Here is a 26,461-nt window from a genome sequence, read left to right as displayed (position 1 = left end):
GTTCCCATGATCAATTATGGAGAAAATGAATACATGGATTAGCTTTTCTGCGTCAGATGTTGTGAGAGAGGGTCTTAGGCGGGAGATGTTCTTCAGGTGAAAGAATGGCGTTTAACAGACTAATGTGGGCATTGAAGGAGAGAGTAGGGTCAAATTTCACACCCAAATTAGTGATGACTGATGAGAGTGGGATGATGTGGCTGTCTATGACAGGGAGGATGCTGCATGGCGAATGCTGTAGGGCGGATGCTGCTGGAGTTGATCTGCTGGGGGCTGTCTACCAATATTGCCTTTGTTTTGCTGCTGTTGAGTTGGAAGGAGTTGGTCTGCTTTTAAGATTTGACCTCTTCCAGACAGTTGGACAAAGTTGACAGAGCAGATGTTGAGTCAGGCTTTGTCTGCGTAGCAGTGCAATTGGACACTGTGCTGTCTGAAGATCTGGCCAAGTGGGAGCATGTAGAGCAGGAAGAGGATAGGTGCTAACACCAACCCTTGTGGGACACCGCAGGCTATGGCGGACTCCTCTGATCTTGCCTCACTGAGGGTGACATTCTGCTTGCGGTTAGAGTGTATAGCAGTTAAACCAGTTTAGTGCAGTCCCACAGATTGGTAATGTGCTCTCTGAGGCGCTCCAGTAGAATGGTGTGATCTACTGTGTCAAAAGCAGCACTGAGGTCCAGAAGAATCAAGATGGTGGATCCTGTATCTGCAGCCATGAGCAGGTCATTTATAACCTTCGCCAGGGCTGTCTCAGTACTGTGCAAGGACCTAAAGCCAGACAGGTGAGCTTCATAATGCTGGTTAGCACTGATGTGTGAGTGAAGCTGAGTTGCCACTATCTTTTCCAGGACTTTAGATAAAAATGGGAGGTTGGAAATAGGCCTGTAGTTTGAGATGAGGTCTTGGTTTCTTGAGCAAGGGGGTGATGACAGCAATGTTGAACACCTGCCCAGTGTGGAGATAATTGTTGAACAGGTTGAAAGCAGCTGAGCATGTTTTGAACATTGACGTTACAATAGGGTCATAGGGGCCACCAGTAGTCTTCATTTTTTAGATATGGGTGGTGGGGTAGGAGCTAGAGTGGGGTTGAGGTTGGAGGATACAATGTTCTGTCCAATGGTGTTGATTTTAGCCTTGAAGAACTCAGGAAATTGGTTGCATTGTTCGGTAGTTGCTGAGGAAGTGAAATAGTAGACGGTTCCATGTTTTGCAAGTGGGGAAATCACCCAGCAGCATTTACCTGATCAAGTGAGAGTTCTCTAGTCGAGTTGATTATGTGGTGCAATAATACTGATACGATCATTTTACCATATAGAAAAATGAATAAAAGGCTGGTTCTCTATTTCTCTAAGGAGATGGCGCCGGAGGAGATGGCTGACGTTCTTTTATGGTCCCCTAACCAGTTGTGTTATTGTGTGTGTTTTTTCGATTTGTAACTTGTTTTGTACATAATGTTTCTGCCACCGTCTCTTATAACCGAAAAGAGCTTCTAGATATCAGGACAGCGATTACAACTACATACTGGAAGAAGCGTTTTTCTCCAGACACCCGACAAGGCCCTCATCCCCTTCATTTGCAGGAGAAAGAGATGGAGAAATGGGGGACGTAGGTCTGGGTGCTTGTAAGGATCCGACAGCGAGTGGATCTGCCTTTACCATCGGTCCTATTAGTACAATTATTGGATAAAATGATAGACAAACTATGAGCACGTATATCCTACCGTTTTCAAGGAGTGGGACTCTAATCCAGAAGCTTATAAGAAATCCCCCTATGCCTTCCGACAAACCATCAAACAAGCAAAGCGTCAATACAGGACTAAGATTGACACCGGCTCCGACGCTCGTCGGATGTGGCAGGGCTTGCAAACTATTACAGACTACAAAGGGACACACAGCCGCGAGCTGCCCAGTGACACGAGCCTACCAGACAAGCTAAACTACTTCTATGATTGCTTCAAGGCAAGTAACACTGAAACATTCATGAGAGAATCAGCTATTCCGGACGACTGTGTGATCACGCTCTCCGTAGCCGGTGTGAGTAAGACCTTTAAACAGGTCAACATTCACAAGGCCGCAAAGCCAGACGGATTACCAGGACGTGTACTCTGAACATGCGCTGAACAACTGGCGAGTGTCTTCTGACATTTTCAACGTCTCCCTGTCTGAGTCTGTAATACTAACATGTTTCAAGCAGGCCACCATAGTTCCTGTGCCCAAGAACACTAAGGTGACCTGCCTAAATGACTTCCGACCTGTAGCACTCATGTCTGGGACCATGACGTGCTTTAAAAGGCTGGTTGCAGCTCACATCAACGCCATTATCCCAGAAACACTAGACCCACTCCAATTTGCATACCGCCTCAACAGATCCACAGATGATGCAATCTCTATTGCAATCCACACTGCCTTTCCCACCTGGACAAAAGGAACACCCATGAGAATGCTATTCATTGACTAAATCTCAGCGTTCAACACCATAGTGGCCTCCAAGCTCCACTAAGCTAAGGACCCTGGGACTAAACACCTCTCTCTGCAACTGGATCCTGGACTTCCTCACGGGCCGCCCCCAGGTGGTAACCCCAGGTGGTAAGTGTAGGTAACAACACATCCACCACGCTGATCCTCAACATGGGGGCCCATCAGGGTGCGTGGTGGAGCAGGTTGAGTAGTGGAGCAGGTTGAGTAGTGGAGCAGGTTGAGTAGTGGAGCAGGTTGAGTAGTGGAGCAGGTTGAGTGCTTCAAGTTGCTTGGTGTCCACATCACCAACAAACTAACATGGTCCAAACACACCAAGACAGTCGTGAAGAGGGCTAGACAAAGCCTTTTCCCCCTCAGGAGACTGAAAAGATGTTCTATTAGTCCTCAGATCCTCAAAGTTATACAGCTGCACCATCGAGAGCATCCTGACTGGTTGCATCACTGCCTGGTTTGGCAACTGCTCAGTCTATGACCGCAAGGCACGACAGAGGGTAGTGCGTTCGGCCCAGGACATCACTGGGGCCAAGCTTCCTGCCATCCAGGACCTCTATACGAGGCGGTGTCAGACGAAGGCCCTAAAAATTGTCAACGACTCCAGACACCCTAGTCATAGACTGTTCTCTCTGCTACCATACGGCAAGCGGTATCGGAGCACCAAGTCTAGATCCAAAAGACTTAACAGCTTCTACCCCCAAGCAATAAGACTCCTGAACAACTAATCAAATGGTTCCCAGATTTTTGCATTGCCCCCCCCCCCCCCCTCCAATCCTCTGTACCGGTACCCCCGTATATAGCTATTGTTATTTTACTGCTGCTCTTTAATTATTTGTAACTTTTATTTTTTATTTAACACGCATTTTTCTTAGAACTGCATTGTTTGTTAAGGGCTTGTGAGTGAGCATTTCACTGTGACAAATACATTTTATTTTATTTGGGTTTCAGTTTTTATTCCAATCTCTCTAACTGTGCTGTTGTGAGCAAATAAACCAGCAAAAGAATCGAACAGACTTCTGAAACTGATTTCCAGAAATCTCAATCTGCAATTGATTGAATATCCCCCTGATTGTATGTTTTGTTCGGGTTGACATGACACAATTTGTGCATGCTTTGTCTCTGTGTATTCAGGAAGAGGAGGAATACCCAGGGGATGAGGGAAACGGTAGCAAGGAGGGCAGAGAGAAGGGCCACTCAAACGGAGAGTGTGATGGTGATGAGATAGAGGACCTGCCCAGCTACCGGGGCCGACTGGCCGGTGGCCAATGGAGGGGGCCTATCTCCCGTAAGGCCAGCCAGACCAGCGTATATCTGCAGGAGTGGGACATCCCCTATGAGCAACTGGAGCTGGGGGAGCTCATTGGCAAGGTGAATGACTCCAGCTTTACATGGTGGTAATTATGCAGTTGGCGGTCAGTTTATTAGGTACACCTACTCGTTCACGAAAATGGTTCGCTCCTACAGACAGTGAGTCATGTTGCCATGGCTTGCTTATATAATACAGGGAGACAGGCATGGAGGCATTAGATTACTGTTGGATTGAAAGTTAGAATGGGCAAAACGAGTGACTAAAGTGTCTTTGAGCGTGGTATGACCATCGGTGCCAGGCGGGTTGGTTCTAATAGCTCAGAAATGGCCTGCCTCCTGGGGTTTTCACGTAAAACAGTGTCTAGGGTTTACCAAGAATGGTGGGACAAACAAAAAGCATCCAGTCAGTGGCAGTCCTGTGGACGAAAATAGCTTGTTGATGAGAGAGGGCGAAGGAGAATGTCAAGAATTGTGCAAGCTAACAGGCGGGCCACAAACAGGCAAATAACGGTGCCGTACAACAGTGGTGTGCAGAACAGCATCTTGGAAAGCACAACTCGTTGGTCCTTGCCATGGATGGGCTATTGCAGCAGACGACCACACCGGATTTCAGTCCGATCAGCTAAAAAGAAGAAGAAGAGGTTCTAGTGTGCACGTGATCACCAACACTGGACAATTGAGGAGTGGAAAAACATTGCCTGGTCCGACGAATCCCGGTTCCTGTTGTGTCATGCTGAGTCCAAGGCCCCATCCTGCCTGGTGTCAACGGTACAGGCTGATGGCGGTGGTGTAATGGTGTGGGGAATGTTTTCCTGGTGCATGTTAGGTCCTATGCTACCAATTTTGCAATGTTGGAACACCATAGCGTCTGAACATTGTGGCATCCCTCCATGGCTACAGAGGTGTCTGACCCGGTACTAGATGAGTGTACCTAATAAAGTGGCCAATAAGTGTATATGACAACAGCTGTACCTACACAGAGGTGGGGTTATAAGGGCTCATATTCAAAGTCAATTGGTATCTGCATGTCTCCTTTAAAAAAAGGCCAATGGACTAAATTAGACTTCCTTGAATGGGAACAAAAAAAAATAGCTAATAACACAAGTACCCATACATACTTCCCTATTCCAGGGCCGTTGGGGGAAGGTTCATAAGGGGCGCTGGCATGGAGAGGTGGCCATTCGGCTGCTGGAGATAGATGGTAATAACCAGGACCACCTGAAGCTGTTTAAGAAGGAAGTGATGAACTACAGACAGACCCGCCACGAGAACGTGGTCCTCTTCATGGGGGCCTGCATGGCCCCGCCACACCTCGCCATCATCACCAGGTTAGGGGGAGGGAAGTGGGAAAGGGAGGTGGGGATGTCTAGGGGAGTTGAGCAGGGAAAAGCTGGAACCCTTGAATCAATCTATGAGAGGTATTAAATGTGTCTTGGTTTAACAAATGAGGAAACCAGGAAAGGCTTTGTTTTGACATTTCCTCTGGTTTTCTCTCAGTTTCTGCAAAGGTCGGACACTATTCTCTGTTGTAAGAGATGCAAAGAACACGCTAGACATCAACAAGACAAGGCAGATCGCTCAGGAAATTGTTAAGGTGTGGTACACTCAACTTCTCTTGATTTGTAAGTACATTGTAAGCAGCCTACTCTTCCTTTCACTGAAATGACTAAACTCTGACCTCTCCCTCAGGGTATGGGCTACCTTCACGCTAAAGGAATCGTTCACAAGGACCTGAAGTCCAAGAATGTGTTCTATGACACAAACAAAGTGGTAATCACTGACTTTGGCCTTTTTGGAATGTCCGGAGTGGTACAAGAGTACCACAAGAGGTAAGCAAAAAAAAACGTTGTCAAAAGTTAAACACACTAGCCTCCCAAGTGGCGCAGCTATCTAAGGCGCTGCATCGCAGTGCCAGCCACATACCGGGCAGGGTTTGGCCAGCTGGGATGTCCTTGTCCCATCGCGCTCTAGCGACTCCTGTGGCGGGCCGGGCGCATGCAAGCTGATGCGATTGCCAGGTGTACTGTGTTTCCTCCGACACATTGGTGTGGCTGGCTTTCGGGTTATCAGGCCTTGTGTCAAGAAGTAGTGCGGCTTGGTTGGGTTGTGTTTCGGGGGACGCATGGCTCTCGACCTTCGCCTCTCCTTAGTCCATACGGGAGTTGCAGCGATGTGACAAGACTGTAACTACCAATTGGATATGACAAAATTGGGGAGAAGAGGGGGTACAAAATATATATATATAAAAAATTTAAACACACTAAGGAGTATACTTCTACACCTTTTCAGTCCAGATGAAGGATCAAAAATGTATGTATGTTTGTCCATCTGTGGGTGTCTGTGTGCGTGTCCAGGCAAGAGAACGAGCTGAGGCTCCCTCATGGCTGGATCTACTACCTGGCCCCTGAGATCGTCCGCAGGATGGGCACTGGGAACCATGAGGACCGCCTGCCTTTCTCCAATGCTGCAGACGTCTATGCCTTTGGGTACACACAACTTCATCTCATCTTACATCCTGCCATAATAATAATACTGCATTTATACTGAACAAAAATATAGATGCAACCTGTTGGTCCCGTGTTTCATGAGCTGAAATAAAAGATCCCAGACATTTTTCATACCCACAAAAAGCTTATTTCTCTCAAATTTTGAGCACAAATGTGTTTACATCCGTGTTAGTGAGCCTTTTTCTGCCAAGATAATCCATCCACCTGACAGGTGTGGCATATCAATAAACTGATTAAACAGCATGATCATTACACAGGTGCACCTTGTGCTGGGGACAATAAAATGCCACTCTAAAATGTGCAGTTTTGTCACACAACCCAATGCCACAGATGCCTGAAGTTTTGAGTGAGCGTGCCATTGGCATGCTGACTGCAGGAATGTCCAACAGATCTGTTGCCAGAGAATGTAATGTTATTTTCTGTACCATAAGCCGCCTCCAACGTCATTTTAGAGAATTTGGCAGTGCATCCAACCGGCCTCACAGCCGCGGAACTGTAACCACGCCAGCCCAGGACCTCCACATCCTTCTTCTTTACCTGTGGGATCATCTGATGGGGGGATGCTGAGGAGTATTTCTGTCTGTATCATTGAAATTGTTGCATGTTGCATTTATATTTTTGTACAGTATACTTAAATATAGGATATCTGAATGTTTTAAAAAGAAAATGTGGGCGATACATACATAAATATGCTGAAATGTGGCTCCCCATGAAATGAATGTGTGAGTAGGTGTATGCTGTTTGTATACAGGGTTAGGACTCAGGTGCTAACCATACAGTATATTTCAATCCCTAGCACCATTTGGTATGAGCTGCAGGCCCGGGGCTGGCCACTCACCAACCAGCCGGCAGAGGCCACCATCTGGCAGGTGGGCAGTGGAGAGGGCATAAAGAAGGTCTTGGCAAAGGTCAGCCTGGGCAAGGAGGTTACGGTAAGGTCAAAGAGCAGTGTGATGTCCTCTGGGAAGCTTAGTGTACTGTATTGACATAATAAACCAAACAATATTATTCTCAGTGTGCGAGTGATATAAAACAGACTGACATTGCACTACCAGAGCCAAAACATTTGGATGGATTATCATCTACTGTACATTGTGTTTATAGCCATAAGGATGGATGTGGGATTAGATAAATACCCCCTCCCTCCTCTCCTGTAGGAGATACTGTCTGCCTGTTGGTCCTTCAAGCTGGAAGAGCGTCCCTCCTTCACCCAGCTGACTGACATGCTGGAGAAGCTGCCGAAGCTCAACCGCAGGCTTTCCCACCCAGGACACTTCTGGAAGTCAGCCGAGTATGTATCCTAAAGACCAGGATCCCTTTTGAGATATACTGAATATACTCACTGTATATATCTATATATATATATACAGTGAGGGGGGAAAAGTATTTGATCCCCTGCTGATTTTGTACGTTTGACCACGGACAAAGAAATGATCAGTCTATAATTTTAATGGTAGGTTTATTTGAACAGTGAGAGACAGAATAACAACAAAAAAATCCAGAAAAACGCATGTCAAAAATGTTACACATTGATTTGCATTTTAATGAGGGAAATAAGTATTATATATATATACAGTGCCTTGCGAAAGTATTCGGCCCCCTTGAACTTTGCGACCTTTTGCCACATTTCAGGCTTCAAACATAAAGATATAAAACTGTATTTTTTTGTGAAGAATCAACAACAAGTGGGACACAATCATGAAGTGGAACGACATTTATTGGATATTTCAAACTTTTTTAACAAATCAAAAACTGAAAAATTGGGCGTGCAAAATTATTCAGCCCCCTTAAGTTAATACTTTGTAGCGCCACCTTTTGCTGCGATTCCAGCTGTAAGTCGCTTGGGGTATGTCTCTATCAGTTTTGCACATCGAGAGACTGAAATTGTTTCCCATTCCTCCTTGCAAAACAGCTCGAGCTCAATGAGGTTGGATGGAGAGCATTTGTGAACAGCAGTTTTCAGTACTTTCCACAGATTCTCGATTGGATTCAGGTCTGGACTTTGACTTGGCCATTTTGCTTTATGTTTTGGATCATTGTCTTGTTGGAAGACAAATCTCCGTCCCAGTCTCAGGTCTTTTGCAGACTCCATCAGGTTTTCTTCCAGAATGGTCCTGTATTTGGCTCCATCCATCTTCCCATCAATTTTATCCATCTTCCCTGTCCCTGCTGAAGAAAAGCAGGCCCAAACCATGATGCTGCCACCTCCGTGTTTGACAGTGGGTATGGTGTGTTCAGGGTGATGAGCTGTGTTGCTTTTACGCCAAACATAACGTTTTGCATTGTTGCCAAAAAGTTCAATTTTGGTTTCATCTGACCAGAGCACCTTCTTCCACATGTTTGGTGTGTCTCCCAGGTGGCTTGTGGCAAACTTTAAACGACACTTTTTATGGATATCTTTAAGAAATGGCTTTCTTCTTGCCACTCTTCCATAAAGGCCAGATTTGTGTAATATACGACTGATTGTTGTCCTATGGACAGTCTCCCACCTCAGCTGTAGATCTCTGCAGTTCATCCAGAGTGATCATGGGCCTCTTGGCTGCATCTCTGATCAGTCTTCTCCTTGTATGAGCTGAAAGTTTAGAGGGACGGCCAGGTCTTGGTAGATTTGCAGTGGTCTGATACTCCTTCCATTTCAATATTATCGCTTGCACAGATTACACACAGGTGGATTGTATTTATCATCATTAGTCATTTAGATCAACATTGGATCATTCAGAGATCCTCACTGAACTTCTGGAGAGAGTTTGCTGCACTGAAAGTAAAGGGGCTGAATAATTTTGCACGCCCAATTTTTCAGTTTTTGATTTGTTAAAAAAGTTTGAAATATCCAATAAATGTCGTTCTAATTCATGATTGTGTCCCACTTGTTGTTGATTCTTCACAAAAAATACAGTTTTATATCTTTATGTTTGAAGCCTGAAATGTGGCAAAAGGTCGCAAAGTTCAAGGGGGCCGAATACTTTCGCAAGGCACTGTATATATTCTCATGGCTGGATGTACCTGTTGATCCCTGTCCCTCCAGTGATGTCACATTGGATGGAGCTGGGAGAACAGGAGGTGTTGATATGAGTGTGTGAATAAGAATGTGTTTATGGTGGAGGGGTGTAGCCATCCGACAAACCTGGGCCTACTGTATGTTTTTTTTGTAGGACCTTTGATTTAAATAACTAAAATGGATGAATGTGATGCAAATTACCAGCTTTATACAGTGAGAAGAAATGTTGTCTTAAATAGGGAATTTTTGCTAAAAAATCATTTTTAAGTAAAGTTGAACAGGACTAAAGGTTTAATAGCCTGTTGAAACTGTTTGGTTTGTGACTGTTCATTTCAGAGCTGAATGCCTAAATCTGTCCATGTTTTAAAAGAGAGTATACTTTATAATTGCACCACCCCCTACCCCTCTCCCTGTGGGCAGTGATTGGAGGCTTGAGTGTCCCACCTCTCCTGTGTCCCCCTTTCTGTGAATATTTCTGTCATACCTCTCTTGTCATCTCTGTTTGGGTCTCCCTCCTTTCCCCCTCCCTCTCTGGGCGCTGCTGCTCTCTCCTGGATGACCACTGACTGACTCCACCTGTTCCTGCTCCACTTCACTCACTCACCCTCGCTCTTCCTCTCTCCCTCCCTCTCACTCTTCCTCTCTCCCTCCCTCTCGCTCTTCCTCTCTGGGCGCTGCTGCTCTCTCCTGGATGACCACTGACTGACACCACCTGTTCCTGCTCCACTTCACCCTCACTGTCTCCCTTGGTTCCCTCCACCTCCTATTTACTTCCACCCCCCTCAAACATCAACTCTTGTTTCCCCATATTATTTTTTCCCTCCTCCTCTCCTTGATCTATCCCATTATCTTTCTTCTTCTTTCTTTGCTCTCCGTATGAAGACCCTGGGTTCATCATCATTGCCTGCGGGACCATTGCGGTCAGGGTCTGCAGTCTCGCTGCCCCTACATATACAAATAACACATATCTCAGTGACAACTGGTGCTCATCAATCCATAGGAATAGCCTGTTTGGTATTAGATTCAGAGGAATGGACAACCCAGCAGAATAACTGGTATCACAGCCAATAGTGCCACCAATATATAGAGTCATGTATCTTTGTCAACTTGCTAAATGTACCATAATGCACTGCCTGGGTTGTTTGTTAGTTTCTTTTTCTTTGCCTAACTTCAGTTTGTGTATTAACATTTTAGTGCTAGTAGTGGCTAATGCAAACAGTCTAGTCTAACCACTTGCTTTCTTTCAATTTTCCTCTCTCTTCCTCTCTCCTCTTTTTCCTCTCTCTATTTCTCGCTTTCTCTCACCCTACAACTTAGGTTGTAGCCTTCAGTATGCAAGACGAAGTAATAATGAGGTTCAATGTAAGATGTTGACTTGCCTCTTGTGCACTCTTTGTGTGCCTGTGTCAGCATGCTTGTTTGGTTGGTTGCTGAATGTAATGTACTGGACAACCACAGATTAACCCTGTGAAAGACTGCAGTGATTGAATGTTAGCAGTGATAACAAAGATAAATGTATCCGATATATAAATATAGATAGAATTGTTTTATTTAATGTACAGATAACACTTATTTTAGGTGTACAAAGTTTTTACATTACATTATAGGTACTTCACATCTAATTATGTAGAGCTTTAAAACATTTTCCCCTCACAAAACACTGTGTAAACAAAAATTGTACATTACTTAAAGATGGGTTGGTGTTTTTTATGTCATAAGAATGTATATTTTTGTACAGATTGTGGCTACATTCAAGGTGTTTCTGGTTTCCTCAGTGAAAGACGATAAAACTGAACTCACATCATTTGGTTCTGTGTCTTGTTGTGGAATGCTGACAACAGTTTAAATGTATGATCAGTTGGATAAAGGTATCTCTTTACATTAAGGATTTAAGCAGCTAAATTACAAGCACACTTTCCACTAGACACCATTTATACAGTTGATTTATCTCCAAGTGTTTGATTTGATTTAAAGGGGCAATCCGGGATTCAAAACGTTGATTGACTTTAAATATGGGTGTCACTGACTCACCAGTTCCCAGGAGAGAGAGGAGGATGCAGAGAACAGACATGTTCATGATGACCGAGACAATGGTGGTCCCAACACACTTCTGCTACTGATATGCAGGATTACATCAAAAAGTGTGTTGTAAAATATACAGTATGTGCAAAATGTCAGTACAAAGTAGTACATGATTATTTCTCTTCTAGCACATTGAGACAAATACAATTAAATGTGAGTCTATTTGTGGCATTATTACTAAAATACCAAAATTATAAAGATTGTCACTGAATCCAGGAGAGACAAATGGAAGTGCCTCCCTATCAGAATGTTCAGATTTCTTATCACTCAAAATGCCCATATATACTGAACAAAAATATAAATGCAACATGCAACAATTTCAATGATTTTACTGAGTTACAGTTCAGTAAATCAGTCAATGAAATAATCTATGGATTTCACATGACTGGGAGCTATGGGTGCAGCCATGTGTGGGCATAGGCCACCCACCTACCGGGGAGCTGGCCCAGCCAATCAGAATTTGATTTCCCCCCCAAAAAGTGCTTTATTACTGACAGAAATACTCCTCAGTTTCATAATCTGTCCAGGTGGCTGGTCTCAGATGACCCTACAGGCGAAGAAGCAGGATGTGAAGGCTGGCGTGGTTACACGTGATCTGCGGTCGTGAGGCAGGTTGGACTTACTGCCAAATTCTCATTGGAAGTGGCTTATGGTAGAGAAATTACATTCAATTATCTGGCAAAAGCTCTGGTGGACCTTCCTGCAGTCAGCATGCCAATTGCACACTCCTTCAAAACTTATGACATCTGTGGCATTGTGTTGTGAAAAAACTACACATTTTAGAGTGGCCTTTTTTTATTGTCCCCAGCAAAAGATGCACCTGTGTAACGATTATGCGGTTTAATCAGCTTCTTGATATGCCACACCTGTCCGGTGGATGGATTGTCTTGGCAAATGAGAAATGCTCACTAACAAATTTGTGCACAAAGTTTGAGAGAAATAAGATTTTTGTGCATATGGAACATTTCTGGGATCTTTAATTTCAGCTCATGAAACACAGGACCAATGTTTATATTTTTGTTCAGTGTAAATAGAAATATGGGGAAGTTCTGCTAGAGATATAATCTGCAAGTCATCTTCCCTTGGTTTGTTTAAGATTTTGCAACACTAGCGATAATGATTTGTAACGTAAATTTTAGGGCATGACCTATGACATTGTTAACCTGTGCAGTATGCAACATTTTATCAAGACACTGGTCTTTGTACACACTTAAGGTGGCCACACTGACAGTAAACAAGCAACTTTAGCTTCAAATTGTGTTTAGTTTGTCTTTCCCCAAAGGATAAAAATGACATAAAAAAATCTATGATATGGTAGAAGACCATGTTTTAAAAGGTATCTTACTAAAGGTATCTCACTGCTTGGCTTGAGCAAAAGCCTCCACCCTCACTGGCTTTGCAAGCCAGAGTAAGGGTTTACTGTAAGGACTAACTTGGATGTGGGGCCCCTTAGTCATCATCCTGTTTGGAATTGATCATGTGGTTCTCAATCATTGAAAGCACTCATGCTGCATTCAAAACCAAGTGGGAAATGACCACATACAACTGGGAAAAATCCACTCGAACAACTCTCCCTCCAACTGTTAATTACTCGTGGCAAACTCATTTATCAGCTCCCACTTCTCCCACATGGTGGCCTCTGACGTCACATACTAAGGAAATGACCTCGATAACAGCATTTGACAGTTAAATGCAACAACAAAACATTATTTACAAAAAGCAATCTATGAATATGGGTTTTGATCACTATCATTTGTTTGCAAGCATGATAGCTGCATTTTTTGTTTACCCAGCTTGTTGGCCATTATCCAATCAGCGTTTCTCGACGAGTTCAAAGCACTTGAATGCATCCGACTAGTATTTATAACTGCACAATTGGTAAATTCCACCTCCCAGTTGCTTACAAAAGCAGCATAAAAACCAACACCATTGTTCTGTACCCCTGCCCTCCTCAGTAGGCTAAAGAACAGTTGTAACCTACAGTTAGTTCTCGCTTTGAGGTGTCAATAGGGCAATTAATTCAAATAAAGAATAATAAATTATTTGAAATGAAAAAGGTTCCATTAGGATGACATTTTCCATGGTGATGTTAGCGTGCAAGGAGACAAACTGATGTTAGCGTGCAAGGAGACAAACTGATGTTAGCGTGCAAGGAGACAAACTGATGTTAGCGTGCAAGGAGACAAACTGATGTTAGCGTGCAAGGAGACAAACTGATGTTAGCGTGCAAGGAGTCAAACTGATGTTAGCGTGCAAGGAGTCAAACTGATGTTAGCGTGCAAGGAGACAAACTGATGTTAGCGTGCAAGGAGACAAACTGATGTTAGCGTGCAAGGAGACAAAATGATGTTAGCGTGCAAGGAGACAAACTGACATCTACACAAAGCAAACTTTGTCCAACTTTGGCTCATCTTCCCGACAACATCACCTGACTGTGAGTGATTGCTGGTTAATGATTAAAAAAAGCATAAGAATATATAGGCGCGTATCGTCTCGACTAGTCTGTGTAGGCCTACCAAGTAAGGTAAGTCCGATAACGCGCAACTGCAGCATATATACATGTATTCGACAGATGTATTCCTTAGGTTAAAACCCCTAAATGTAACGAGGACATTTTAAACTAGGCCACATTGTTACTTCCTTCCTCCTCCGCATGAAAAAACGAAACTGAACATTCTGAAATTCTATCATCACTGAGAGGAGAGCGTTGAGCAACTGAGAAGAAAGACGCTTCGACTGACTTGAGATTTGAAGAAATGGCATTTTATAACCAAGAACCTTTTCATAATCCGGTATGTTTATTATACGCATTTATGTGATTTGTTGTGTATTTAAAATGTAGTTGTACTTAATGTTTAACTTTGAGAGTTGGGCGTGTGCATACGGTCACATCTGGTAATCATAATGTGCGCCCTCCGCTCAGTAATCTACATTATTTAGCCAGTTTTAGTCTGACTTGTTCCGTTAACAGATGTAATGCTGAAATCAATAGGTGCATAGCTAGACATTCATAGTATCAATCCATGCTATTGTGCAAATGTAATATTTATCTTATTAGGCGACAGTGAATGTCTCGCGTACACCGTTATGTAGACTTACTCCTATTCATTTGTATTTATTATGGTTCCCCATTAGCGGCTGCCAAAGCAGCAGCCACTCTTCCTGGGGTCCAGCAAAATTAAGGCAATTTATACAATTTTAAAACAACTTAAAACGTTCACAACACACTGTGTGCCCTCACCGAGGTAAAGAACGTTTCAGGTTGGATATTCCGACGGATATTCGCCTGTAGTCTTACGTCCACCAGCAGCAGTTAGGGACTGTCAACAAATCATCATTTTCAAATTACAATAGCTATTTACCCATTACTCCTACAACTTTCAAAACTGGTCCTCGTTAACCCGATGGCATAGACACACATTGCACACTTATTTTTTTGTCAATTTACATCTCGCACCATTTTAAATTATTTATTTACATTTTTAAATTTCAATAGCTCCTTGGTCATGTGATCAAATTACTTCAAACAAGGTTCAGAATGGCCACTGACTACTCTTCTATATTGCACACCCTTTAGTTTGTCAATTTTCATCTCACAAGATTTTACATGAATTTTTCAAAATGTAAAATTTCAATAGCACCTGACTTCAAACATGGTGCAGAATGTACCCTTCTATATTACACTCTTGTTTGTGTACTGTAAAATCACGCGGTGTAACGTACATTATTCATAGTTTTAAATTTCAATAGCTCCTTGGTCATGTCAATTACACACCTAAGTGTGCAGTGGATATACACCCATATTGCATAACCTCTTACGTCTCGTCAATATTGTTGTACATTAGTATTAGTTCGACAATTAGGGGGTTCAGTCCAGTGCTTACCCTTCTCTTTAATATTTATCTAATAATAATTGTTTGTTCTAAGTACTTATTCCCCCCCCCCCACAGTATTTAACAGTGTTACACAATAGGAGAGGAACAGATATCTCCTTTCCTCGTTATTATTAACCATAAAGAAAAAGGGCAAAGTACGAGAGTCATGCTATTAATTGTCCAAAGAATGGATGGAGAGTGAGGTAGGCTGCAGTGGGTTTGCTGGTCAAACAATATCCTGAACATGTAACCACAGTGGCAAGTAAATCAGTGACCAGTAAATCAATTGATACAGATGGAATATTGACAAATTAAGCAGAAATTGTAGACCTTTAATCTTTTCCAACATGTCAACAGACAACTTCAAATAAGTATGAAACATTTCAGTGTTCAACTTTCTCTTATCTCTGGTTGATGTACATTTCAGAGCCTCTTCAGTGTGGATGGGGTATAGCATACATTTTCAACAACAAACGCAGCACTTCCAGTTTGTGTTCTTTACTCTGTTGAACTATTTTGTCTTCATTCCTAGTTACAACACATGGAACCACCGTTGGCATGCAAAACATTCTAAAACAAAACAGAGCGTAACACGTTATAAATAATATCAATGTAGTATGACGAATTAGCCATCCATTGTGTTATATCATAAATTGTCTTACATGCCGTCACTGTTGTCAAAAGATATAAACATTTTAAATAAAGTTACTAACCCAGTCAGTCTTTGGGTCACATCCAGGTTATTTATCAGTGGCACACATGAAGCAGTTGTTGGCTTTGTTGAACTCTGAAATTATAGGCATGAACGGAACATATGGCTGTCCCACACAACTATATGAAAATAAAGAATTTACATTTACTTTGAATTAAATGTCATTACATACCAGACATTTTTAGTATATCCTCAGCCATTTCTTTTCGCAGTTGCTCCATGTGTTTTTTGAAGGTTCCATATCAATTTGGGAGGGGATGTTGGGGAAGTCTGTGCAACTACCTTGGCCCATCTACACCAAAAATAAAATGGAGCTTTTGACTTAATTGTCACATAACCGCTAACCATTCATTATTGAAAATACAACTATCAAACCTGCATTACAAAGACCCCGGAGCTGAAGGTGTCCTGCTGCATGGTGGGAGTAATTTCCCCTCCTTTCCACTTTATGTTCACCCAGTCATCTTTTCCATGGCAGGATCTTCTCATTTTGAAGTATTATTTTTTATGAACACATAATGGAATTCTGATTAGTTATAGGCAAATACACAAGCCAAATTTGTATGCTGTTTTCCTTATCACTATAATCTAGTAGTAATTTAGTAGTAGAGGTAATTTCCTTTATGCCCCATTCTACACACAGCCTAAATTATAGGCATTGAACCATTTACAGGACAATAATAAAAGTAGCATATAGGATCCAACCCTATCACAGAGTGAATAAATGTAGAGCGTTTGTAGACTTAAAGAAAAACATATTAAGTGAGTTTCATCAGTAGGTGCTTAAAGTCATATCACAAAGATGACAGTGCCTACCAAATCTATTGTTTGTCAAAATAATATCTGAAAATGTCAGTTGTTGAACATAATACTTCTATTTGCAATAGCAATTTATGATATATGCAGTTATGCAGAGGAATATTCCATGTACCAACACTACCAACAGACATAAGACATTCCCACATGCAGTGTTTTTTTATTTTATTTCTTATTTCACCTTTATTCAACCAGGTAAGCCAGTTGAGAACAAGTTGTCATTTACAACTGTGGCCTGGTCAAGATAAAGCAAAACAGTGTGACACAAACAACAACACAGAGTTACACATGGAATAAACAAACATACAGCCAATAACACAATAGAAAAATCTATATACAGTGTGTGCAAATGTAGTAAGGTTAGGGAGGTAAGGCAATAAATAGGCCGAATGGGCGAAATAATTACAATTTCGCAAATGAACAATGTGATAGATGTGCAGAAGATGATTGCGCAAGTAGAGATACCAGGGTGCAAAGGAGCTAAAAAATCTAAATAAAATAATATGGGGATGAGGTAGTTGGATGGGCTATTTACAGATGGGCTATGTACAGGTGCAATGATCTGTAAGCTGCTCTGATAGCTGATGCTTAAATATAGTGAGGGACATATGAGTCTCCAGCTTGAGTGATTTTTATTTTATTTATTTTTTAAATATTATTTTTTTTGCAATTCGTTCCAGTCATTGGCAGCAGAGAACTGGAAGGAAAGGTGGCCAAAGGAGAAATTTGCTTTGGGGGTGACCAGTGAAATATACCTGCTGGAGCGTGTGCTATGGGTGGGTGCTGCTATGGTGACCAGTGAGCTGAGATAAGGCGGGGCTTTACCTAGCAAGGACTTATAGATGACCTGGAGCCAGTGGGTTTGGCGCCGAATATGAAGCGAGGGTCAGCCAACGAGAGCATACAGGTCACAGTGGTGGGTAGTATATGGGGCTTTGGTGACGAAACGAATGGCACTGTGATAGACTGCATCCAATTTTCTGAGGAGAGTGTTGGAGGCTATTTTGTAAATGACATCGAAGTCAGGGATCGGTAGGATAGTCAGTTTTACGAGGGTATGTTTGGCAGCATGAGTGAAGGATGCTTTGTTGCGAAATAGGAAGCCAATTCTAGATTTTATTTTGGATTTGAGATGCTTAATATGAGTCTAGAAGGAGAGTTTACAGTCTAGCCAGACACCTAGAATATGTGGACAACTACAAATCCCTAAGTCAGAACCGTCCAGGGTAGTGATGCTAGGCGGGCGGGCAGGTGCGGGCAGCGATCGGTTGAAGAGCATGCATTTAGTTTTATTTGCATAAAAGCAGTTGGAAGCCACTGATGGAGAGTTGTATGGTTAGTTAACAAAGTGTCCAAAGAAGGGCTCGAAGTATAGAGAATGGTGTCGTCTGCGTATAAGTGGTTCAGAGAATCACCAGCCGAAAGAGTGACATCATTGATGTATACAGAGAAAAGAGTCGACCCGAGAATTGAACCCTGTGGCACCCCCATAGAGAATGTCCAGACAAGAGGCCCTCCGATTTGACACACTGAACTCTATCTGAGAAGTAGTTGGTGAACCAGGCGAGGCAGTCATTTGAGAAACCAAGGCTGTTGAGTCTGCCGTTAAGTTCCTAACTTCCCTGAAAAGTTGCATATTGTGGGGGCTATTCGATGCTAATGCAGTACGCCACAGTGTAACGGTTTTCTTCTGGTGAAAGAGAGGCGGACCAAAATGCAGCGTGGTTATTTTTGTACATCTTTAATAAAGATGAAAATCCAACAATCTACAAAACAAGAAACGTGAAAAACCGAAACAGTCCTATCTGGTGCCACAAACACAGGAACAATCACCCACAAAACCCAACACAAAACAGGCTACCTAAATATGGTTTCCAATCAGAGACAATGACTAATACCTGCCTCTGATTGAGAACCATATCAGGCCAAACATAGAAATAGACAAACCAGACATACAACATAGAATGCCCACCCAGCTCACGTCCTGACCAACACTAAAACAAGGAAAACACACACGAACGATGGTCAGAATGTGACACACAGGATGTTTTTGTGCTGGTCAAGGGCAGTCAGGTCTGGAGTGAACCAAGGGCTATATCTGTTCCTGGTTCTATCTTTTTTTGAATGGGGCATGCTTATTAAAGATGGTGAGGAAATCACTTTTAAAGAATAACCAGGCATCCTCAACTGACGGAATGAAGTCAATATCTTTCCAGGATATCTTGGTCAGGTCAATTAGAAAGGTCTACTTGCTGAAGTGTTTTAGGGAGCATTTGATTGTGATGAGGGGTGGTCGTTTGACCGCGGACCCATTACGGACACAGGCAATGAGGCAGTGATCGCTGACATCCTGATTGAAGACAGCAGAGGTGTATTTAGAGGACAGGTTGGCCAGGATGATATCTATGAGGGTGGATGAATGGGTGTCCGAGCTGTGGGTCAGTAGTTTAGACAGACAGCTCGGTGCAGTCAACATGTCAATCAATACCTCTCATAAATAAAAGTAGTGATGAAGTCGATCCCTCCTCCACTTTCATCCAGGAGAGATTGACACGCATATTATTAATATTAGCTCTCTGTGTACATCCAAGGGCCAGCTGTGCTGCCCTGTTCTGAGACAATTACAATTTTCCTAAGTCCTTTTTTTGTGGCACCCGACTACACGACTGAACAGTAGTCAAGATGCGACAACTAGGGCCTGTAGGACCTGCCTTGTTGATAGTGTTAGGAAGGCAGAGCAGCGCTTTATTATAGACATACTTCTCCCCATCTTAGCTACTATTGCATCAATATGTTTTGACCATTGCAATTTACAATCTAGTGTTACTCCAAGCAGTTAGTCATCTCAATTTGCTAATTTTCCACATGATTTATTACAAGATTTAGTAATAGACATTATTATAATTATAACATTATAGCAAGGGGTGTAAAGCCATAACACATACATTTTTCCAGCAGCAAACTATGATCAATACTGTCAAAAGCTGCACTGAAGTCTAACAAGACGGCTCCCACAATAGTTTTACCATCAATTTCTCTCAGCCAATCATCAGTCATTTGTGTAAGTGCTGTGCTTGTTGAGTGTCTTTCCCTATAAGCATGCTGAAATTCTGTTGTCAATTTGTATACTGTGAAATAGCATTGTATCTAGTCAAACACAATTTCTTCCAGAAGTTTACTGGTAACAGGCTGATTGGTGGGCTATTTGAGCCAGTAAAGGGGCTTTACTATTCTTGGGTAGCAGAATGACTAGCTTCCCTCCAGGTCTGAGGGCACACACTCTCCAGTAAGATTAAGATCACTACAAAACTTCTTATACACTAAATTAGGCCCAGCCTTTGGAACTTTGGTTTTCCTAGATATGGCTATTATATTGTGATCACTACATCCTATGGATTTGGATACTTGCTTTAAAGCAAATATCTGCAGCGTTAGTAAAAAATGGGATCAATACATGTAGATGATTTAATTCCTGTGCTGTTTGTAACTACCCTGGTAGGGTGACTGACAACCTGATCCAGTTTTGCAGCCACTGGTTACAGTTTGACATTTTTTCCTGAGTGGGCAGCTTGATGTTACCCAGTCAATATTTAAATCACCCCCCCCCCCCAAAAAAAAAATACAAATAATTATCACACAGGTAGTAATACGGGTTGTAGTAATCAAATGTATTTATATAGCCCTTCGTACATCAGCTGATATCTCAAAGTGCTGCACAGAAACCCAGCCTAAAACCCCAAACAGCAAGCAATGCAGGTGTAGAAGCACGGTGGCTAGGGAAAACTCCCTAGAAAGTCCAACACCTAGGAAGAAACCTAGAGAGGAACCAGGCTATGTGGGGTGGCCAGTCCTCTTCTGGCTGTGCCGGGTGGAGATTATAACAGAACATGGCCAAGATGTTCAAATGTTCATAAATGACCAGCATGGTCAAATAATAAAAATAATCACAGGCAGAACAGTTGAAACTAGAGCAGCAGCACGGCCAGGTGGACTGGGGACAGCAAGGAGTCATCATGTCAGGTAGTCCTGAGGCATGGTCCTAGGGCTCAGATCCTCCTCCGAGAGAAAGAGAGAATTAGAGAGAGCATACTTAAATTCACACAGGACACCGGATAGGACAGGAGAAGTACTCCAGATATAACAAACTGACCCTAGCCCCCTGACACAAACTACTGCAGCATAAATACTGGAGGCTGAGACAGGAGGGAGGTAAAGAGGAACAAGTCAATGGCCTCTAGCCTACATACAGTATTGATACCCCTTTACTTTTTCCTAATTTTGTTACGTTACAGCCTTATCCTAAAATTGATTATTGTTGTTTTTCCCCCAGCAATATACACACAATACCTCATAATGACAAAGCAAAAACAGGTTCAGACATTTTTGCAAAAAATGTACATAAGTAGTCAGACCCTTTACTCAGTACTTTGGTGAAGCACCTTTGGCAGTGATTACAGCCTGAAGTTTCCCCCATTCTTCTTTGCAAATCCTCTCAAGCTCTTTCAGGTTGGATGGGGAGCGTCACTGCACAGCTATTTTCAGGTCTCTCCAGAGATGTTAGATCGAGTTAAAGTCCGGGCTCTGGCTGGGCCACTCAAGGACATTCAGAGACTTGTCTCGAAGCCACCTCCGCCTTGTCTTGGCTGTGTGCTTAGGGTCATTGTCCTGTTAGAAGGTGAACCTTCACCTCAGTCTGAGGTTCCTGAGTGCTCTGGAGCAGTTTTTCATCAATGATCTCTCTGTACTTTGCTCCGTTCATCTTTCCTTCGATCTTGACTAGTCTCCCAGTCCCTGCCACTGAATAACATCCCCACAGCATGATGCTGCCACCACCATGCTTCACCGTAGGGATGGTGCCAGGTTTCCTCCAGACAAGACACTTGGCATTCAGGCCAAAGAGTTCAATCTTGGCTTCATCAGACAAGATAATCTTGTTTCTCATGGTCTGAGAGCCCTTTAGGTGCCTTTTGGCAAACTCCAAGCAGGCTGTCATGTGCCTTTTTACTGAGGAGTGGCTTCCGTCTGGCCACTCTACCAAAAAGGCCTGATTGGTGGTGCTTTAGAGATGGTTGTCCTTCTGGTAGGTTCTCTCATCTCCACAGAGGTACTGTCAAGCTCTGTCAGCGTGATCATCGGGTTTTTGGTTACCTCCCTGACCAAGGCCCTTCTCCCTTGATTGCTCAGTTTGCCTGGGCGGCCAGCTCTAGGAAGAGTCTTGGTGGTTCCAAACTTCTTCCATTTTAAGAATGATGGAGGCCACTGTGTTCTTGGGGACCTTCAATGCTGCAGTAATATTTTGGTACCCTTCCCCAGATCTGTGCCTCGGCACAATCCTGTCTTGGATCTCTACGGACAATTCCCTCGACCTCATGGCTTGGTTTTTGCTCTGACATGCAACTGTTGGAACTTATATAGACAGTTGTATGCTTTTCCAAATCATGTTCAATCAATTGAATTTGCCACAGGTGGACTTGTAGAAACGCGTCTCAATGGAAATACGATGCACCTGAGCTTAATTTCAAGTCTCATAGCAAAGGGTCTGAACACTTATGTAACTAAGGTATTTCTGTTGTGTATTTGTAATACATTTGCAAGCATTTCTAAAAAAAAAAATTAACTTATTCATTATGGGGTGTTGTGTGTAGAGTGATGAGGAAAACATTTAATGTAATCCATTTTAGAATAAGGCTGTAACGTAACAAACAGTGGAAAAGGGAAGGGGTCTGGATGCACTGTAATAGCTCTTTTATCTATCTTATTCTATTCCGTTTATCATCAATGATTATGTTTATCTGTTGCAGAGACTCCCTTTCACCGGCACTATCCAAGGTGGGCTGCAGGAGGGGAAGACGATCACTATTACTGGGAAACTTCACCATGGGGCAGACCGGTGGGTCACCACTCACCGATATAAACTTTGTTAACACATTTCCTCATTCTTTGTCTTACAGAGATTCAGGGGTTTGCGTTCTAGTCTAGATAATGTATGCTACACATTTTCTGTGCAGATTTAAAACTTGTTTGGAGAACTGTTTAAAACGATCAGACCCTTTTTTTCAATTTTCACCTAAAATGACATACCCAAATCTATCTGCCTGTAGCTCAGGATCTGAAGCAAGGATATGCATATTCTTGATACCATTTGAAAGGAAACACTTGGAAGATTGTGGAAATGTGCAATTAATGTAGGAGAATATAACACATTAGATCTGGTAAAAGCTAATACAAAGAAAAAAACATGCATTTTCTCTTTTTTGATCCATCATCTTTGAAATGCAAGAGAACGGCCATAAATAACTTAGGAGTCTAGAATCTTTGATTTTGGCCACTAGATGGCAGCAGTGTATGTGTTAGACTGATCCAATGAACCATTGCATTACTGTTCAAAATGCTGTATCATGTCTTCCCAAATGTGCTTAATTGATCAGTTGATACATTTTCAAGTACATAACTGTGCACTCTCCTCAAACAATAGCATGGTATTTTTTTCACTGTAATAGCTACTGTAAATTGGACAGTGCAGTTATATGGGCAGAAAGCTTAAATTCTTGTTCATCAAAGACATGTCTATGTTCTGGGAAATGTTCTTGTTACTTACAATGTCATGCTAATCACATTAGCACCCGTTAGCTCAACCGTCCCGCGGGGGGACACTGATCCCATAGAGGTTAACATCTCCGGAACCACATGCTCTCTCTCGCTCTCTCTCTCTCTCTCTCTCTGTTTCTCTCTCTCGCTCAGGTTCCATGTGAATTTGCAGTGTGGTTCTAGGGCAGGGGCGGACATTGCCCTTCACTTCAACCCACGATATGACAGTCACCCTGGATATGTGGTGGTCAACACCTTGCAGCAGTCCAGATGGGGGACAGAGGAGCGGAAGCAGCATTCCCCCTTTCAGCATGGCTCTGGCTTCAGCCTCGTGATCACCGTCCAGAGGGACGGCTTCCAGGTCACCCAAACCCTCCCATACTATAGTATATGGAGTATAGAGATGTAGGATCTTAATTTTAAGCCAAAATAATCCCGCAGCAACAAGAAATGTGAATTATTATGTGGATTATAATTAATTGGGTTGATACATTTTTCGTTAGGACAAATCAAGTCATTTTTAAAAGGGAAATTACAAACTTTAGAATTCTTTTTAAATCTTGAATACACTAAAAGTTTGCTTTTCCTGCTGTGTAGGAACATTTTCAGAAACAAAAGAGGGATCAGATTAAGATCCTACATCTGTACATTCCGACTACACAATAACCTTTTCCGTCTGTTTGTGTGAATGATTGTAAAAGATTATGCTTACAGAGCTCCCCCATGATTTTAATGAAGTCAGTCACTCATGATCTAACATGGTGGTTCACTTTTGTTTTCTTGAAATTGTATGTTATGTTATTCTATCATTCTATTTGTATCTATTTTACAGTGTGACTCAATTTATGCTAGTCTGTTAAGGAGTTAAAATGGATTTCAATTCATGGGTTTACTTGGAATACTCACTGTCCTCAGGTCCATAATGACTGCTCATGGTTGTTCTCTGTTCTTTGCCTTCAGTTGAATGCGAATGGGAAACATTTCATGACCTTTAAGCACCGTATTCCGTTTGACGCAGTGGACACCATCTCAGTCGAGGGAAAAGTGGAGGTGACCTCCATCGCCTTCCAGAACCCTGCAGTGAGTAGTACCTAACACATGTATTAGATGTACAGAGAATTTGAAGGTAAGTTCCCACTGATTTTAAAGGGATTTAATATCTTTTAGCCCACCTTTCCTGCACAGCCAGGATTCCCTTCTTATCCGGGATTTCCGGCGCAACCGGGATTTCCGGCGCAACCGGGATTTCCGGCGCAACCGGGATTTCCGGCGCAACCGGGATTCCCTTCTCACCCGGGATTCCCTTCTCACCCGGGATTCCCTTCTCACCCGGGATTTCCCGCGCAACTGGGATTTCCCGCGCAACCGGGATTTCCCGCGCAACCGGGATTTCCCGCGCAACCGGGATGTCCAGTAAGTTAATCTGAATCATTAATGATCATTTATTGGTCAACCACTTCTTGGTTATCGGATTCATAATTTTTGGGGGGCAGATCTGATTTGTTTTCCTTTCATTGTCTTTCAGTCTCTATATGTTGGTTTTATGTTCAGTACTACTGATATTGCCTGTGATGTGGAATTTTAAGATCACTAAAGTTCATATTTAGTTTAGAGTGATTTACTTCCTCATTCAGTACAGTGACTGTATCGTTATGCGAGTATAACCTCTGTCATTGTCTTTAGGCAGATTTCTACAGTAATATATAAGTGTAGTACATTAATCAACATGCTGTCAAGATCCCTCTCTCCTGTTGCTCCTCACAGGCTCCTCATCCATATGTCCAGCCACCATTCTTTGTAAATTACCTTCTACTTACTGTATCACATCAATGTCTGTCATAATGAGTGATTTATTCAAATCTTCAATTTTCATCCAGGCTGTTCCATACAAGAACATGATCAATGGTGGACTCTACCCTGGACGCACCATCAACATCCAAGGAGTGGTTAACCCCAATGCAAATAGGTCTGATCCTGTCTTATTATCTTTACTGTAAATGGGAACCACAGTGAGACATTCACTTCCCCTGGAGTTATAGGCACAAATAAAATCATATTATAAATCTTTTAAAGTTGTTCTCCTTAGGAAAAAAAGTATAGAAGAACTTTAGCAATTCTAGTTCTTCATTTGCGTGGTATTGAAAGTGTGTGTCAATGACCCCTTGGCTTAGAAAGAGAGGCTTACAAAACATCCTGGAGGGTGCAACTATAGCAGTTCTCCTGTCATGGTTTCTCACCAACACACATCCTTTTCTCCTTGCCTATAGGTTTAATGTTAACCTACTCTGCAACTCTGAGATTGTGCTGCACTACAACCCCCGATTTGACGAGACCCTAGTGGTACGCAACAGCAGGCTGAGGGACCAATGGGGAAAGGAGGAGCGCTCTGGTGGAATGCCCTTCCACAGGGGCCAGGCCTTCACGGTAACTACCCACCATGAACACGAAGCAGCTTTTATACGTTCTTAGTTTCAAGGATGAATAATTATTTCTTGTTTCAACCCAAAGCATGCCACTCAAGCCCTTTCCTGATACAGAGTTCCTTGATGGTTTAGTCACTCAGACAATGGCATGACGCTGATTAGAGAGATGATCCACTTTAAAGATGCCGGACTGTTTCTCTCTCTATATCAGAGACTGAGTACTAATAAGGCTAGTTTTGTATTTTCAGCTGTCTATTACCTGTGAGGCTCAGTGCTACAAGATAGTGGTCAACGGGAATCAGACGAGCACCTACAAACACCGCCACACACTCCTCCAGCAGGTCAACGTTCTGGAGGTGGATGGAGACCTCAGTTTGACCTCCGTGATGGTTTAGGGCACCTCTGACCCAAACCACCACATATCTTTTTGATCTGTTCTTGCCGCAATAAAAATTACATTCACTTTGTTTCCTTACTGCTATCAGTGCCTGTTAGACTACCCCATTTGCACATGTATTATTAGTGAGTGCCGTGCCATTGACTTCAAGGATGAGAAATGTGTTCCTGTTTGTTATAAATCAAGGTAGAAAGCCATTAGAAATCACATTGTGATAGAATGCCAGACCTGTCGTTAACTCTCATGAGACGTACCCTGAGGACAATGCCTAGTAATTCCATATG

General features: G+C 42.7%; 2 protein-coding genes across 7 annotated transcripts in view; both read left to right on the top strand.

Annotated features, from left to right (window-relative positions):
• The window catches only part of LOC135546565 (kinase suppressor of Ras 1-like), a 53,171-nt gene extending 45,242 nt beyond the window's left edge, over nucleotides 1-7,929 (top strand). For all 5 annotated transcript variants that reach the window (XM_064975100.1, XM_064975102.1, XM_064975101.1 and 2 more), the window contains 7 exons: nucleotides 3,603-3,839; nucleotides 4,911-5,107; nucleotides 5,277-5,373; nucleotides 5,469-5,608; nucleotides 6,134-6,265; nucleotides 7,083-7,218; nucleotides 7,444-7,929. In XM_064975100.1, the coding sequence (XP_064831172.1) occupies nucleotides 3,603-3,839; nucleotides 4,911-5,107; nucleotides 5,277-5,373; nucleotides 5,469-5,608; nucleotides 6,134-6,265; nucleotides 7,083-7,218; nucleotides 7,444-7,590 (1,086 nt within the window). In that variant the 3' untranslated portion in view covers nucleotides 7,591-7,929. The remainder of the gene's footprint in view (nucleotides 1-3,602; nucleotides 3,840-4,910; nucleotides 5,108-5,276; nucleotides 5,374-5,468; nucleotides 5,609-6,133; nucleotides 6,266-7,082; nucleotides 7,219-7,443) is intronic.
• A 5,940-nt stretch (nucleotides 7,930-13,869) lies between these two features.
• On the top strand, nucleotides 13,870-26,247 carry LOC135546564 (galectin-9B-like). Of its 2 annotated transcripts, none has more exons than XM_064975099.1 (8): nucleotides 13,870-14,158; nucleotides 22,571-22,659; nucleotides 23,511-23,718; nucleotides 24,318-24,437; nucleotides 24,543-24,770; nucleotides 25,235-25,323; nucleotides 25,625-25,781; nucleotides 26,029-26,247. In XM_064975099.1, the coding sequence occupies exons 1-8, from the start codon at nucleotides 14,123-14,125 to the stop codon at nucleotides 26,173-26,175; spliced, it is 1,074 nt and encodes a 357-aa protein (XP_064831171.1). In that variant the 5' UTR covers nucleotides 13,870-14,122; the 3' UTR covers nucleotides 26,176-26,247. The 2 variants fall into 2 exon arrangements, with proteins under 2 accessions (XP_064831171.1, XP_064831170.1); XM_064975098.1 differs by having other exon boundaries at nucleotides 13,873-14,158; nucleotides 24,525-24,770.
• Nucleotides 26,248-26,461: the final 214 nt, after the last annotated feature.

This window comes from Oncorhynchus masou, chromosome 9 (genome assembly GCF_036934945.1).
Source record: "Oncorhynchus masou masou isolate Uvic2021 chromosome 9, UVic_Omas_1.1, whole genome shotgun sequence".
NCBI lineage: Eukaryota > Metazoa > Chordata > Actinopteri > Salmoniformes > Salmonidae > Oncorhynchus > Oncorhynchus masou.
The sequence above is the reverse complement of the archived record's forward strand: the minus strand, read 5'-3'. Positions and strand labels throughout refer to the sequence as shown.